The 17346-nt window shown below is 34.1% G+C and overlaps 1 protein-coding gene across 2 annotated transcripts in view; it reads right to left on the reverse strand.

The window, feature by feature from the left end:
• Nucleotides 1–17346, reverse strand: part of GPC5 (glypican 5) — a gene marked incomplete at its 5' end in the record, with an annotated part of 1365225 nt that overhangs the window by 706603 nt on the left and 641276 nt on the right. Inside the window, one exon of one of the 2 annotated variants that reach the window (XM_082434643.1) lies at nucleotides 8451–8607. The exons of the other annotated variant lie outside the window; for it this stretch is intronic. Coding sequence (XP_082290769.1) covers nucleotides 8451–8607 — 157 coding nt within the window. The remainder of the gene's footprint in view (nucleotides 1–8450; nucleotides 8608–17346) is intronic. 2 annotated transcript variants of the gene reach the window in all.

A 17346-nucleotide genomic window follows, 5' to 3' on the forward strand; every position in this document is an offset into this window, starting at 1 on the left:
GCATAGAGGGAACCTACTTCAACACAATAAAGGGCATACATGACAAACTCACAGCCAACATCATTCTCAATGGTGAAAAACTGAAACCATTCCCTCTCAGATCAGGAACAAGACAAGGGTGCCCACTCTCACCACTATTATTCAACATAGTTTTGGAAGTTTTAGCCACAGCAATCAGAGAAGAAAAAGAAATAAAAAGAATCCAAACCAGAAAGGAAGAAGTAAAACTGTCACTGTTTTCAGATGACATATTACTATACTTAGAGAATCCTAAAGATGCTACCAGAAAACTACTAGAGCTAATCAATGAATTTGGATGCAAAATTAATGCACAGAAATATCTTGCATTCCTATACACTAACAATGAAAAATCTGAAAGAAAAATTAAGGAAACACTCCCATTTACCATTGCAACAAAAAGAGTAAAACACCTAGGAATAAACCTACCTAAAGAGACAAAAGACTTGTATGCAGAAAACTATAAGACACTGATGAAAGAAATTAAAGATGACACAAACAGATGGAGAGATATACCACGTTTTTGCATTGGAAGAATCAACATTTTGAAAATGACTATACTACCCAAAGCAATCCACAGATTCAATGCAACCCCTATCAAACTACCAAGGGCATTTTCACAGAACTAGAACAAAAAAATTTACAATTTGTATGGAAACACAAAAGACCCTGAATATCCAAAGCAATCTTGAGAAAGAAAAACAGAGCTGGAGGAATCAGGCTCCCTGACTTCAGACTATACTACAAAGCTACAATAATCAAGACAGTATGGTACTGGCACAAAAACAGAAACATAGATCAGTGGAACAGGATAGAAAGCCCAGAGATAAACCATATGGTCACCTTATTTTTGATAAAGGAGGCAAAAATATACAATGGAGAACAGACAGCCTCTTCAATAAGTGGTGCTTGGAAAACTGACAGATTTGTAAAGGAATGAAATACATGTAAAGAATGAAATTAGAACACTCCCTAACACCATACACAAAAATAAACTCAAAATGGATTAAAGACCTAAATGTAAGGCCAGACGCTATAAAACTCTTAGAGGAAAACATAGGCAGAACACCCTATGACATAAATCACAGCAAGATCCTTTTTGACCCACCTCCTAGAGTAATGGAAATAAAAACAAAAATAAACAAATGGGACCTAATTAAACTTAAAAGCTTTTGCACAGCAAAGGAAACCATAAATAAAACAAAAAGACAACCCTCAGAATGGGAGAAAATATTTGCAAACAAAGCACCAGACAAAGGATTAATCTTAAAAATATACATGCAGCTCAATAACAAAAAAAACCCAACCCAATCCAAAAATGGGCAGAAGACCTAAATAAACATTTCTCCAAAGAAGATATACATATTGCCAACAAACACAGGAAAGGATGCTCAACATCACTAATCATTAGAGAAATGCAAATCAAAACCACAACCACAAGGTATCACCTCACACCAGTCAGAATGGCCATCATCAAAAAATCTACAAACAATAAATTCTGGAGAGGGTGTGGAGAAGAGGGAACACTCTTGCACTGTTGGTGGGAATGTAAATTGATACAGCCACTATGGAGAACAGTATGGAGGTTCCTTAAAAAACTAAAATAGAATTACCATATGACCCAGCAATCCCACTACTGGGCATATACCCAGAGAACACCATAATTCAAAAAGACACATGCACCCCAATGTTCATTGCAGCACTATTTACAATAGCCAGGTCATGGAAGCAACCTAAATGCCTATCGACAGATGAATGGATAAAGAAGATGTGGCACATATATACAATGGAATATTACTCAGCCATAAAAAGAAACGAAATTTCATTATTTGTAGTGAGGTGGATGGACCTAGAGTCTGTCATACAGAGTGAAGTAAGTCAGAAAGAGAAAAACAAATACTGTATACTAACACATATATATGGAATCTAAAAAAAAAAAAACAAATGGTACTGATGAACCTAGGAGCAGGACAAAAATGAAGACGCAGATGTAGAGAATGGACTTGAGGACACAGGTGGGGGGAAGGGGAAGCTGAGACGAAGTGAGAGAGTAGCATTGACATATATATATACTACCAAATGTAAAATAGATAGCTAGTGGGAAGCAGCCACATAGCACAGGGAGATCATCTAGGTGCTTTGTGACCACCTAGATGGGTGGGATAGGGAGGGTGGGAGGGAGGATCAAGAGCGAGGGGATATGGGGATATATGTATATGTGTAGCTGATTCAGTTTTTTATACAGCAGAAACTAACACAACATTGTAAAGCAATTATACTCCAATACAGATGTAAAAAAAAATGTTATGCTCCTTTAATAGAAACTCATTTTAGAGATGCTAATAAATAAGGGATGTAATAAAGAAGGGCGTAAATTTTTGCTCCTCATAGTATGGTCCTTAAACCAGTAGCAATCGTCATCTGGGAGCACATAAGGAATGCCCCACATAAGACCTCCTGTATCATGCTCGTATTCTTACCAAGAATCCCGCATGATTTGTATGACAAGAGGCTGTGAGAACCTCTGAGCCCAGATCACATGCTCTCTTATTTAATTATTTACAGTTAGATGAGCACTTAATTCGTCAAAAACCTATATGAAAATACTCTTTCTACACAATTAGAGGTAATGAAGTCATTAAAGAGCTAAAAATATACCTAACCAGTTTCTGCATTTTATCCATTCATCCTCACTGAAGGGTAATATTGCAACTTCAATAATCATTCTGTTTATTTGCAACAAAATGATATAAAAAATAGACCTGGATATGGTTATATAAAAATATGGTTTGTTTCTGGTTATATTGACAGCTACATGACTTTGGGCAAGTCATGATCAAATGTACCTGAGGATATTTTCTTAAATTTTAATTTTTTACTCTCTATATTGATCACACAGTCATACTTAGCATTGTGCTAGTCAACAGAGACCATAATTTCTTTATTCTATGTCCTCTGGTGTGGTATAGATTTAGTTATAAGATTTACAGACTAGCTGGTTGATCCGGAATGCATGCTAGGAGGCTCCTTAAGCTTTAATTAATGTCTCCCCTCCTCACCTCAGTGATTTAACATCAGTTCTGTGTCTAAGCCAAAGCAATGAAAATCATTCCTTAGGCATTCAAGGACAAATTCTTTTATTTCAGTTCTATTATTTAAATCCATGACTGTGATATATAGCTAGTAAAGAGGATGAGAGATGATTTTAGATGATTCATCAGGTATCCAGATTCTATTATACAATCTTGTTAACAAAACAGCAAGCAGGCAGCATGAGTCTCAATTATTTAGAAACCAAAATAGAAATGTATAATCATAATAATATTCATAATGATCATATACTAATTAAAATATATTTATCTTAGATATATATTTCATTTGTCTTTAGTATAATTTTCATAAGTAGTATAAAAACTGTGCTAGATGACAATTTCAAAGTGTTCACAATTTCGAACATTGAACAGGATCAGGAAGTGTTTCCTTGTGCATTTCTCTATGGTTTTATCATGACCCTTCAGTATTAGACACTTGCAAAACATAAATCAAAGTGTACAGTCATTATTCAAGATTACTTTCACTGTGTCACAAAGGGAAGAGTCTAAGTACCTTTATAAAGATGATTTATTTTTAGCTTAACTGAATAAAGTAATGATAGCTGTTTAGTTATTTTCAGTACAGTTTCTTATATTTGGGATAATTTATTAATGGTCTATTTATCAACACTTAGCAAAATAAACTGAATACATTTTATTTTAATCAAATTGGATGGAACTTGAATTTTAGAAATAGTACACATACTTTAATATACATATTTGGAACTGTTATTAATGTAAACAAATATTACATGCTTGCCTTTTATGTTTTACATAATTTATGTTGGGAAGAAAAAATCACCAACTAGAGAATATAAACTATTACAAAATGATTTGTACAAAATGAATAATTACATAGTTTTAGTAGTTCTGGAAAATAAATAAAGATTTCATTATCTAAAGAAAATGCAACTTGTAGTATTTTTTTTTTTTTTTTTGAGTTCTCCCTTAACCTCCATGTCTAGCTGAGATTTTGAAATAAAGGTGATTTATGGTGAAAATAAGTTTGAGGACGCCAAGAATATCCACTTGCTCTATAATCCTGCATTATTAAATAAATCAGCACCCTTTATTTTTCAGTGGATAACAAAGTATCATTTTCATTTTACTATGCACATGGAATACACTGTTCTCTTCCAAGGTCACTGTTAGTATCACGCTGTAGATACATTTGTTAGAGGCTGATCTAAGGTTAGTTACTAAGTGACAAATCCAAAGCACAATGTAAACAATAGTTCTATTTATTTTAGTCTATCAAAGATCAACCAAAAGTTCTTTCTAGATCTAGTGACTTAATATTCCAATGTATTATCCTTTTATTTCCAAATAAATCTCATTTACATTGAATACTCTCTGTTCTCATCAGCTTACTCCCTGACGTAACACATAGGAGAATTCTTTATAGCTGGAAAAGGCTATCTACCATATTCTTATTGCTATTATAGTGCAGTAAGTGGCTTGTGGGACAGAAAGTAGTTGCGAATAGAGATGATAAAAGTTTGAGACTGAATCCTGGCTTTCTCAAATACTTAGAATTTGAGATGATGATGAGAAGCTGTAAAGGAGGAAGAGCAGCCCGGGAGATAAGAAGAAATGAATGGTAAACAGCCCTTCCCAGGAAAGACTTTCAGTGTCTTTCAGGAAAGACTTTCAGGGGCCTCCTAGCATGCATTCCAGATGGCAATTCAGGAGGGCATAGGGTTCAGAGTGCTGCATTGGGACCCATTTCATGACTGCTCTGCAGAGGTATGTTGATAGCGCTATCGGAAAAAGTCATTTGAACACATTCTCAACAACCTGTGTTGTCATTTACAGGCTTCTCTGTTAAAATAAAATTATTTTTAAAACTGCTAAAATGTTACATAGTATTGTACAATCAATGATGAATATGACAATGGACAGAGATTATCTCACACGATCTGAAGACTTAAAATCACCCTACTATTTTTGAACGTGTGGTGTCTGAACCAACTTGTGATCAAATTCATTTTGTCTGAGATTATTACTGTGAACCATCTTATCAAAATAAATGTGATCACGGATTATACATTCTTTGTTTTTGTTAAAATCGGAGTTACTGCAATTTAAATTATAACATCACATAAGAATTGCAAGCAGTGCTACTGCAGATTTTCAAAACTACACGTGGATAGTATTGCTATGGCCTGTCTTTAGTGGCACTTTGGTTTGTTTTATAACAGTTGAAAATAACAGAATTTGGGGATCTTAGAATAGTCAAATAGTTGAAAAAGTATTGATGGTAGTGAGAGTAGTTTTGCTCTGCATGGCTACAAGAACAGAACTTGTTTCTTCCACTGGCGTTTAAAACCTACCATCCCTTAGCTACTTTGAAAGGATGGCAAGTGTCCAAGATGAGGGGAAATGAAAGTTCAAAGCCATTCCAACCCTGCTATTCCTAGGTACTAGTGAAATAACCATACCTACAATTATGAGCCAAATTCGATGCAATAAAAATATAGAAAAAAATTTCTGTAATATTAGGATTTTTAAACCACTCTACTAAAATAAGAAAGTATTTTCAGTTTCCTAAGAGTGAACACTACATAGTATAGATTTTTTTTATTATAAATACATCAGTTCACATTTAATCATAGCCAACATGTATGATATAAATAGAGATAGTTTTAAAAGCTAAATATTTGTAAATCATTTGATAACATCATTGATGAAAACAAAATGATACCTAAGAGGTACATAAATATTTTGGTGGTAAAACATTGCACACTGAAATATATAAATCCCTCTTGTCTGAAATAAACATTAACCAAAACAGAAACAGAAAATCAGTTCAAGTGTTGGTTAGTAAGATATTTATCAACTTTGAACATTTGCATAAATGGAGCAAAATCATTAAATTTACAAGACACAGTATTACTATTACTCCTTGTAACTATATATAGGTATAAATAAAAACATACATGTATAACTATTTTTAATCAGACATTTTGAAGTGACAAATGAACTATGTTCTACTTATATTTTATTTTATAAAGAATAAACGTAAGTGTAAGGAAGAAACAATGGTGCATTTCAAATTCTTAACACAAATGACACCTTGATAAACTTTCTAGAGCACAATATTTTTAAGTCATTAAGACCACCTAAAACTATATCATAAAATGCTTTAGCAATATATCTAACCAGCCAAACACAGGTAAACTATTACAGTGCTTTATAAAAATAGAAATGTGACCTGCGCCTTGCTACTTGCCGTGTGCCTCTTTATTTCAGCAGGCTATCCACAGTGGGTTCCTAACCACTTATTAAAAATTGAAAGGCAACAGCTATAAACCCTTAGAAACATGATAGGCAACCCACTTACAGCAGATGTGGATTTTTTTTTAATGTTTGCCTGGAGTTGCTGAAAACCATCTATTTCTTACATTTCCCCAATTCTGATGGATAGTTGCTTGTACCATACCTGTCTATTTCAGTAGTAATTGAAAACACGGTTTTAAAGTAAAAAATTCATTCTTGCCACCTTGACAAGCATGGTTTTGTAAGAAAACTATTAGTAGTTGAATATCCTCCACTGTGTCTACTCCTCTTGTGAAATAAGCCAAAACGAGTTATCTATTAATACATAGCAAGTTCTTGAGCTTATAAATAACTTCAGGAGTGAAAAATCCCTATTAAAATGCTAATTCTACACACACACACACACACACACACACACACACAAACACGCATGCAATTTATAGAAAAAATTTTAACCTAAGCTATTTTGCATAATAATTTTTAATGCCTTAAAACCCTACTAATATTCAAATGGCAAGGAAATTATGGTACATATAAATACTTAAGATCAAGTGAAAATGAAAGATTATTTAATATTATCCTAATAGATATGTATCATAATTCCAAAATACGATGGAGGGCATTTTAACTCTTAGTAAAAATATTCTTTTCCTAATGAAAACCCTTTTTCATTTGCTTTGTCTTCCTTTTTTTTTTTTTTTGGCCTAAACAACAAAAGGTAGAAAAACAAGAGAAGTCAATCTGATAAATGATATTAGTACCAATAACAAGAACACATATCCCTACTGCTCCTACATGAGTAGAAGATGTGTAATCTTCACTAGAAAATTGTGTTAATGCATCAAAGAATTTTGTGGTCCTTTGTTCAATTGCTACTCTAGTGTACTAAACCCCATCTATTTACTTTCTATGTTAAATTTATTACTGTTTCTAACAGGAAAACATGTACCTTTATATTGTCTTGATTTTATACCTCTTTCAGCTTCCATTCCTTTAACCAATATATTTGCCTTACAAAACAAGATACTAGAAAGAACGGGGTATTGATGCTTGAAGCATTGGTAGTGTTCTAAATTTACTACAAGAGAACTGAAAAGTAAATGAATTCTTCTCCCACCAAAGTCATGAAAAGACATTTCTAACAGGTCCAAAGCATCCCTTTGTGATTTAGAGGGAGACTATCAGGCCAGCCTCCAGATAGGGCTGCACAGGTCCAGAAGACCACTTTATAAAGTAATCCCCTTTGGTATGACCTGAATTAAGTGAATAGTTGAAAGTTAGTTGCTCTGGGTACCTTAACTTTCACACTTCTTTCTCAGTTGATAACTTTGGTTGTCTTGCCTGTGTGAACATATACATGCACATAACAATGAAGAGCTTACCTTCCTCATTTTGTATGTGAAGACAAGGAAAGGAACTTCATCTGGTGATTTTTTTGGTTGTTGTTATTTGGTAGTTTTATCATTTGTAATAATGACCAGTCCAGCAATACCAGAAATGGTTTTTAAACCCACATGATCAAAACAATGTGAATAATTGGTGAGATCTTTTTTGGAAGAACCAATTCATAGGAGTTAAACCCAAGTAGTTTCTCACCATAACTAACCATATATTTAGCCAGTTTCTTTGTAATTTGAACATGAAAACCTAATAAAATTTATCTAATGGCATGATAAGATAATAAAATTGCAGAATGTTAGTATTTAGTAGGGCTCACACATCCTGGTTTCACCAAGATACATTTACTGCCCACCATACTAGCTATTTCACGCCCTACAGACTATCCCACTTTAAAACTATGAATTCTCAGAACTGATGGTCATTCACTAGTTTTTCACAGAAAAATATCATTTCCATTTAAAGTCGTTAGTTAAAAAGAAACAAAAACCCCAAGAACGCATGTCCTGAATATCTAAAAGAAATGGGTTTACTTTCACTTCCAATTCCTCTTGCATTTTTCTGAATTCACTACCATTATTTCTTTATATTCATAATAATAATTTTCCTTAATTATATCTCCAAATCAATCCTTCAGGAGTGGTGTTAGAATCATACACTTACAGTCTGTGATTTTTAGTGTCCTCTTGACTTCTCCACTTCCTGATCCCCTGCAACCATCTTCATCATCACAGTCTCCGCTGACCGGCTCAGCCATGTCGCCACCACTGCCCATGCCAAGTTCCCACTTGCTGGGTTTGGGTGACCTACCCTGTAACAGCTAAATATGGATACCAAACACATCTATTAATAGAAAATTCAAATCATTTAAGGATGCTATTCAACAATATGTAGAAATTATAACTATTTTCTTACTCGGATCCACTGTTTTGATGTAGACACCTTACCACGCCAAGTATGCAAGAAAGATTAAAAAATACTGAAATAATAATAAATAATGGGCAAGATCTTACAGCTGTAAAGAGCTCCAGTCTGCCTATTAGCTCTGTGATACAGCTTTGGAAAACAAATAAAACCAGATCTTCTTGCTCATGGATACTTTGGTTAGAGGATCCGCTGTTTAAGCAGGGTAAATCAAACTCCAGTACAACACGACCCCCTCTGCAGTGTACTGGCTGATAATATTGTACTGTTTTGTAAACCAACAGTCCAAAATTTCCCCAAAAGAAGAATGCTATTCTTCCAGAAAAGATTCAGTGAAAGGAATATAGAATTTTGGACATGTACATTTATAGTTTTATTTAAACTTCATGGATTAAATACTTAGATCAATGTACATGGCACAGAACTGAACCTTAGAACAAAAGACTTAGGTTCTACTTCCATTTATACGAATTACTTAAGAAATTTAACCAACTTCTTGTTCTTGGTTCTCAAGTATTTCATTTACTTTAATGAGTAAAATAGATGGACTAGACATTTCCCCCTATATCATGGGGAAAACAATATTTTTGAATAATATTGGACATGCCTAAACTCCTTTTCCAAAAGGTGATGTTATGAATAATAGATTATATCACTTAAAGCCAAGACTGAGTAAAATGATCCAATATGTGACATTTACCCCTCTAAGGCAGTTTTGGAGGACATGTGACCAAGCGTGAGCACTAGAGGGCCCTACCATATTGTGAATGAAATATATTGCAGCTGAACAGTTAATGGGCATTCAAAATTTCAGGGTGTTTTATGAAAGTATTAGGGTCGTTATTTCTCAGAGATTTTCCAGATAACAGTATGAATTAGCAGACAAGAATCAAACACACAACTCAACGATGGCATTGTATATTGAAAAAATAAAGAGCAATCCATCCTCGGTACACGTAAGACAAATATGTTTAGCATATAAAGAACACTACGATTAAGCACCTGGACTTTGACAATTGATAAACTTTCAAAATTAAAAATAAAATTAGGTCATGAATTCTGAAATGTATTTTCTTAAAATTTATTTTCCTTGACAAAAATGAAATGTTAAAACAATTTGACAATAATTAAAAAATTCTGGTCAGGATTTATTTCTATTGATCAGCATTTCCCAAGTGTTAATAGGTGTTAAATTTTAAAAGAAGGCTTCTTCCATGGTCAAGTGAATTTGGGATTAACTTAAACCAAGCTTCTTCTTGTGTTTAATGCACTGATATGTATGCTACTTCCTGTAGTGGGGTATGGCAATGGGGAAATACAGATATGTAACAAAGCATATAAAACTTCAAAAATCTGACAAAGGGAAGGAAAAATAAATGTCATTATATTATAAAAATTATATTAAAATGTTTTATAAATTTTTAATAAAATAATACCATTTGTTATTTAACATAATCATAAAGGGCTGAGACTCAGAGGTCCAACATACCAAGAATTAAATCCTGATTCTGACATATATTAACCATATGACGTTGGACATTGGGCAAGTCTCTGAATAACTTAGCTCTTTCATAACTAAAATAAAGACAATAATATACCTGGATCATTGTTCTTATTATGAGAAGAATACCTAAACTATACTGCATGGTGTTGCCACATTAAAAATTAATATACTTTGCTAATTATTATCTTTGTTATTATATATTCTATTGCAATATGGCTTAAACACTCAGAACACAATAACTGAAAAATTATTTGATAAAGAATTCAATTACATGATTTACATTAAAATTTTTCAAAGTCGTATCTGACAAGTACAATAAAAGCCAAACTCTCTGATGATGTGTTATTCCTTTTGTCACTGACACTTTTTCCCAACATTTTCCCATTTCAACTTTATTTCCCCTTTACCTTCCTAAGTATTCTTCCAATATTTTACTGGGACCTTGATCAGAACAAGAAAGAATCTCACAAACAGCACGAACAATGTGTAAGTCACGAAGATCCAGCCCAGTGAATTAGAACTCAGAAATGCAAAAAGAAAGATAGCACAGGTAAAACAAAACTTACTGTTTTAGGTAACTGGTTTTGGTTGAAAGCAATTAAATGCATTAATTGTCAGAGAATGATTCATTAATTTATAGTGACTTGTAAAAATAATAGATGACACTAGAGAAAAAAATATTTTTTTAAAAAATTAATATATTTACTATTTTTATCTTCTCCATCACTTCAGTGACACTCCAAGAAACATCTAAGGCACACAAACTCATATCTTTAAGAAATAAAACTATATAAAACCATATTTTAATTTAAACTATCTGTGGTGCAGCAGGATTATAAAATGGGCCCCAAGACTTCTTACTCAAATCCCTGGGACTGTGAATATGTCACTGTCACATCCATTGCATTACATGGCAAAAGGAATTTCACAAATGATCAGCTTGTCCAAATATATCCATGATCCCGCCTGATCCATGCTTCCAGGTCCCCAGTGATCCCATCTCTCTCTGGTAGAGTCATCATCTCCTCTGCTTGAAGATTCTGCTTTAAATGCTCCCTTTCTTACTTCTCAATCATCATACATCCACAAATGTTCATTTTCATTCTCACAATTATACTAAAACTGAATTTGTGAAAATTCCCAATAAATTTCTAATCAACAAAAACAATGAGCTTTTTGCAGTAAGACCCTTATTCAAAATCCCACTTCTTTGGGACTAAACTATTCTGATTTCTTCTTAGCTTGATCATCTTTCCCCTCACCTCCAAAACAGTAAAAATGTTTCAGTGAATAATGCAAATCCCCTGCTCTTTCTTTTTAGTCTCTTTCTGGGAACCCATCCTAACAGGTTGTGCTCTCACCTGTATACAGAGCACACTCAAGTCTTTATTTGCAGCCCTTGTTACTCTTTAGCTCACCAGTAAGCAGTAGTTAGATATAAAATGTACTCTACTACTTTGCATCTTAAAATAGAACAATTCACCTCCATTATTCAGGTATCATTACAACTTATCTCCCCAACTCCCTCACTGTGGGGGACATTGGTCTCTCCTGCCTACTACCACCATATTATTTTCCTCAAATCAGTATTTTCACCATGTCATTTCTCTGCCTTAGTGCTTTTTGTGACTCTATACTGGTTTCAACATGTATCCAGCAGAGAAATATCAGTCTGGATAGATGAGTCACAGAAAGAAGTCCTGGGATGAAATGTTTGGGAAATTCATACTATGTCCCCTTCTTGAGATCTAGGAACTAAAGGCTCATGGGGAATCTTACAGTAAGTAATCTTGTTTAGTTGAGATTCACCTTACATTTTCCAAATTAACATAAGCAAATTAGCCCCTCCCCTCACAGAACAACCATTGACATACTTTGGAAATGAGTCCATAATGAAAAGTTCAAATTTACCCTCCAGTCAAGGTCCCATAAAATATACTGATTTTAAAAAAAATTATATCTAAAGCAGCACCCCCCAGCACCCAAATTACACTGCAGAGCAATTTGTTTTTCTCACAGAAATTGTGTGAATTTATATGTTTATAATTTTGCTTATGCTTGTTTTATGTTCTCTTCTTTATCACTATTATCATTATAAACAATATGACATGATATCACTAACTTAATTCTGTCTTTGAAGGAGGGAACCCATATCAGAATAAAAATGTCTCCCTCCACCCTCATCCTGCCTTGGCTCTGAGTTTGCCCATATGTAAAGATGATGGCACTTTGAATACTTCCCCTGTCATGGAGGGTAGAAAGTCGATCAATATCTACATATTTATAGAACTATTACAACATAAGAAAGGGCATGATTTTGAGTCCCAGCCACACATTAATTGTGTGCCTTTAAGCAAATCACTTAAGCCCATTAAAGCTCATTTTATTCTATTGAATAATAATCCAAAGGAAAGCACTTTATATACTATAAAGCACTGCACTCATTTACAGTGTTCTGTGCAAGACACTGCATCTATAAAATTGAGAAGCCTACAGAGTAAGGACAGAGTAGAAAAAAATTCAACAACTTTTAGAGTGTTCCTTTTTTCCTCAATGCCATGCAATTTGTGCAGTCAGCTGATTAGCTGAAAATAGTTTTGATGACTGATGCTTCCTGCTTATGTTTAATTGGTTTAGGAAGCTCATTAGGGATGCTATCTCGGAGGATGAATTTGGTGGGTAGAATATCTGATGACTCTGAGGCAAATGTATTTCTTTCAGCTGGTGAATTAGTCTCTCAACAGACTCAATTTGCCTTTTACTAACTGTCTGGCAATATCCCATGGTTGCAATAGCCTTTCAAACACTTAGAATACAATCTTGCTATAGATGGCTTACATACACATGTTTGCTGTGAAAGAGAAACATATTCACCACATTCAACAATCTTCACACATGAGAGCAATGGAATGTGCTTCAAAATCCGACATATAACGATACATCTCTAAAATATTTTCTCCATCCATTTACAATCATTTACACAGATATACAAGAAGTAAATATGTGTTTAGAACATATTAGTCATCATATGTTCTAGTCATCTATTCAAACACAGACATGGTAAAAGATTGTTTTACAATTTTGTGTTATTGATGGGTATATATGTTGGGTGGTAAAAATTCAAATATTGACAGAAAATTTCAAACCAGAAAAATGAAGGTGTAGAAAAAATTGTGCTTTCATTTCATCATTAATAAAATATCTCTAAATAATATATCTTAAGTATAGAACAAAAAATTCTCTATGTATAAATACATGTTAACATATACATATATATGAATTTAATTTCATTATAAACAAATTGGTATCTGTACTTTCATACAATTCAAGTAAAACCTATAAAGAAATGTATGGGAAATAGGAAAACAACAGAAGCTTATAACATTTAAAAATTGGAACTCTGATTCAAAATACCTTCTGACGTATTTTTTAAATTTATCTTTGTAATAACATATTTAGATTAGACCTTTTTTATAAAAAAAACTCTTTATATAACTGCTCCCATTTTTTTCTTACAATTTAACTTCCCTTTCCTCAAACCTCCAATTCTGTTCCCATCTATACCCCAACCCACTCCTCCCTATTTTCACCTTCATCACTTAAACTTTTTCATCTTTTAAATGTTTTTCTTATAGTAAACTTTTCCACTCTCTTTCAAACTTAGAAAATATTTTATCCACCTAACCTAAATACCACAAATCTCCAGATTATATTAAAGATTATATTTTCAAAAGCAGTTAAACCTTTATAGGCTATTCTACCTAAAAAGCCAAACACATTTTACAATATGTCATGTTATGTTAAGTTGACCAGACACGGAAGTCATTTCTGTCGGATTTCTTGCCAGTGTTTGCTTCAACTTTGAGCTTTCTGATCTCAGCTTCTGTTGTGCTGGTAATTTGAAAGGTCACTGTTCTGTGACATTTGGTTTATGCAATGCAGTCTGGTAATTTATAAAAGTCTTGTGATTTTGTAAATAGAATACTGAACTTAGGAAAGGCTTACTACATTCATTCTCTGGCCTCTTAAACTGCAAAGAAGTCATCTATTCTTTTTCCCCTAAGAAAATTCTGCATATCTCCCTTCCACTATGCCTGATCCTTACCTCCAACTCAAAATGTGACCAGTTCCATTTTCTGAGCTGCCATAACAAAAGTTACCAGATAAGTTTATAATTAATGTGCCCTAGTCCAAACTCTAAACTGGACCTCACAGGATAGTTAAAACTAAAAGCTGGTGAGTTAAGTGCAGGAATAAAAGGAAACGGGGACATAACCTCAAATAAGACTCAGGAAAAATTTTTGGCCCTAAAGAGGAAGTGTGCATGCCAAACATTATCAATTATCAGATGGCTTTTGTGAAATGTCTATGTCAAAACGCTCCAAGGACCCGAAGAGAACTGGTGAAAAAGCAAAACAACCTTTCTTACAAGACAACCCCAGAGTTACTATTGGAGACGTCTATGAAAGCATCCATGCCAAGTCAGCTGGATGGGTCCAGAAGAGCAATCAGAGGGGTAAGGGAAGATACAAGGACATTTGGGGAGGTAAGTAATGTAAAATGACCCTGAAGCAGGAGGAGAAGAAGGGAAGAAGAAAAGTGGAGGTTATAAGTAAACTAAAAGCCCACCACCTGTTCAGTGGAATAACTAGATGTGCAATGTGAAATCCTCAGAGTCAAACATTTTATTGGGGGGGGACATGATGTATAACAATTATACCACTGAAAATTTTTTTAAGTGGGAAAATTATTTTCTTGATGCCACTACTTCAAAGCTAATTTCTTAATTTTCTAGATCACTGCACATTCACCAACACATGCACACACACACACACACAAAGTCACCTATACATATTGTCACCCACCAATATTATAGGACAGAAACTGTCATCCAGGTTTCTAGCTGACCCAGGTTCATCTATGATTGAAATTAAAGGGCATTCTAAACAAGAATGATCAGATATTAAATAATTTTATTATTTTGCATTCGTGAGGTACACAATAAATTTATATTGTTCATGGTGTGGTTTATCATTGTGAAGTCATTCTCTTAACATGTCAAAAGCCTGTATCTCTTTAACTAGGTCTTCATATGCATGGGGAGTATTTAAATATCCACCAAAGTGACACAGACTCCCATGGAAATTTGCCCCAAATGTGCAGTTACTTGCGCCCTGGATCACTTCAGGAAACTGCCTCTGCCTGGTATAGATGTCACAGCAATTAAAGGTACAAGTAACTTACTGTTGAGAACACGTTTAACTATTTGCCTAGTTATCCCGTACCATCTTGACATTACGGAGCCCAGCAACTGAATTTCTAAAATCAAGGATAGACCCAAACTGAACGTCTACTGCTCCTGAGGAAAATAAGTGAAAGCATTCCAAAGCATAGAGGGATTGATTGAAGATGAATTCAACACAACTTAATATCATCTGGTGAATCAGGCTTCTATTCACCACACTCTACCATATCATAAAGGTAGTTTTATGTGCATTTCCTAGTTAATGATGTAGATAGTGTTAATTTTACATGTGTTAGCAGGTGAATGGTTTTCTTCCCTCAACCTACCTGATAAATGTTCCCTCACCTGGTTTAGTCATAAAGAACAGAACTGTCAGTACCAGCATCTTAGTTATCTGCTCTGACAGGAAGACCAGGTCATTTTTACATTGTATACAAAAATTAGCCCTTTCCATCATTAACCTAGATTTTTCCTTACCATTTCTTTTTTATTGCCTTAATGTGTTTCTGACAAGACTAGAAGATTTATATCATTCAACTGTTATGTGTTTTAATCATAGTCCTTTAATCATTTATCTGCATAAGACTGATGTCAGAGAAAGAAAATAAAAAAGAAAGAAAGAAAAGGAAGGAGGAAAGAAGGATGATGTTAATCACGATGCGTTGCCAATGTAAGGGCTCCCTGATTAGAAAAGATTTTTATTTGTTAATTCATCACAATTTCCACTGTCTTTTACAAAGAACTGTGGAGGATTGCAAATCCATTTAAAACCTGGTTTTGGTAACCAATCTAGATTGCCTTCATTGGCCAGCTGTGCAGAATTCATTCCCCAACGTTCTATTAAAACATTCTAGGAAAGATTCCCCTAAAGTTTCCCAGTCTATGAAAGGTTTACTTCCAAAAGGAACTCATTCTGATCCCATTTAGTATGATACCCTTGTGTATGCCAGATGGTTACGAGAGTTCTATCTTCATAAATGTCATTCTGGTTTTCACCTTTGCAATGAAGTTCCCTTAATCTAGCTTTCTTTACATAAACTATAAAAATATGGACAGAGATATGCCAAAAGAGGATTAAGGGAATGTGATTTTACTAATATTCGAGAAGTAATTTGAGAAAAATTGTTAAAATTTGAGGCTGTGGTTGTCTTGGGGAGGGAGTAGGTGGGTATTCTAGGCCAAATTCCCATTAACTATTTACATGCGTGAACTTATATCATTTAATCTTGCTGAGCCTAAATGTTTCAGCTGAAAAATGAAGAGGGTGAAAGATCCTAAATGTGTCTTAAAACTCCAGAATTTTCAATTCTAACATGTTTCAAGCCATTCTAACATTTGGTTTAGAAATAGGTCTTACATCATCAAGGCTTATTGCAGTCCTCCTTGATATTCATTTCAATTCTATTCTTGCACTCCTTTTTCTGCTAGATTTAAATTTTTTTTTAAAAGTATACATTTACTATGGGTTAAATTGTGTTTCTGCAAAAATATATGTTGAAGCCCAAACCCCTAGTACCTCAGAATGTGACCTTATTTAGAAATAGGATCTTCACAGAGGTAATCAAGGTAAAATGAGGTAATTTGGGTGGGCCCTAATTTAATATGATTAGTGTCCTTATAAAAAGGGGAAATTTGAACACAGAGACAGACATGTTCAGAATGAAGGCTGTATGAAGAGAGAAGGAGAATTCCATGAAGGTAAAGGATTGGACTGATACACCTACAAGCCAAGGCGTATGAAGGATTGCCAGCAAACCACTGGCAGCTAGGAGAGAGCCATATAACAGATAGCCCTCACAGCCCTCAGAAGGAACCAACCTTGCTGACATCTGGAATTCAGATTTCTCACCTGTAGAACTGTGACACAATAATTTTTTTGAAGCCAC

Source organism: Balaenoptera physalus, assembly GCF_965194825.1.
Source record: "Balaenoptera physalus genome assembly, chromosome: 18".
Lineage (NCBI taxonomy): Eukaryota > Metazoa > Chordata > Mammalia > Artiodactyla > Balaenopteridae > Balaenoptera > Balaenoptera physalus.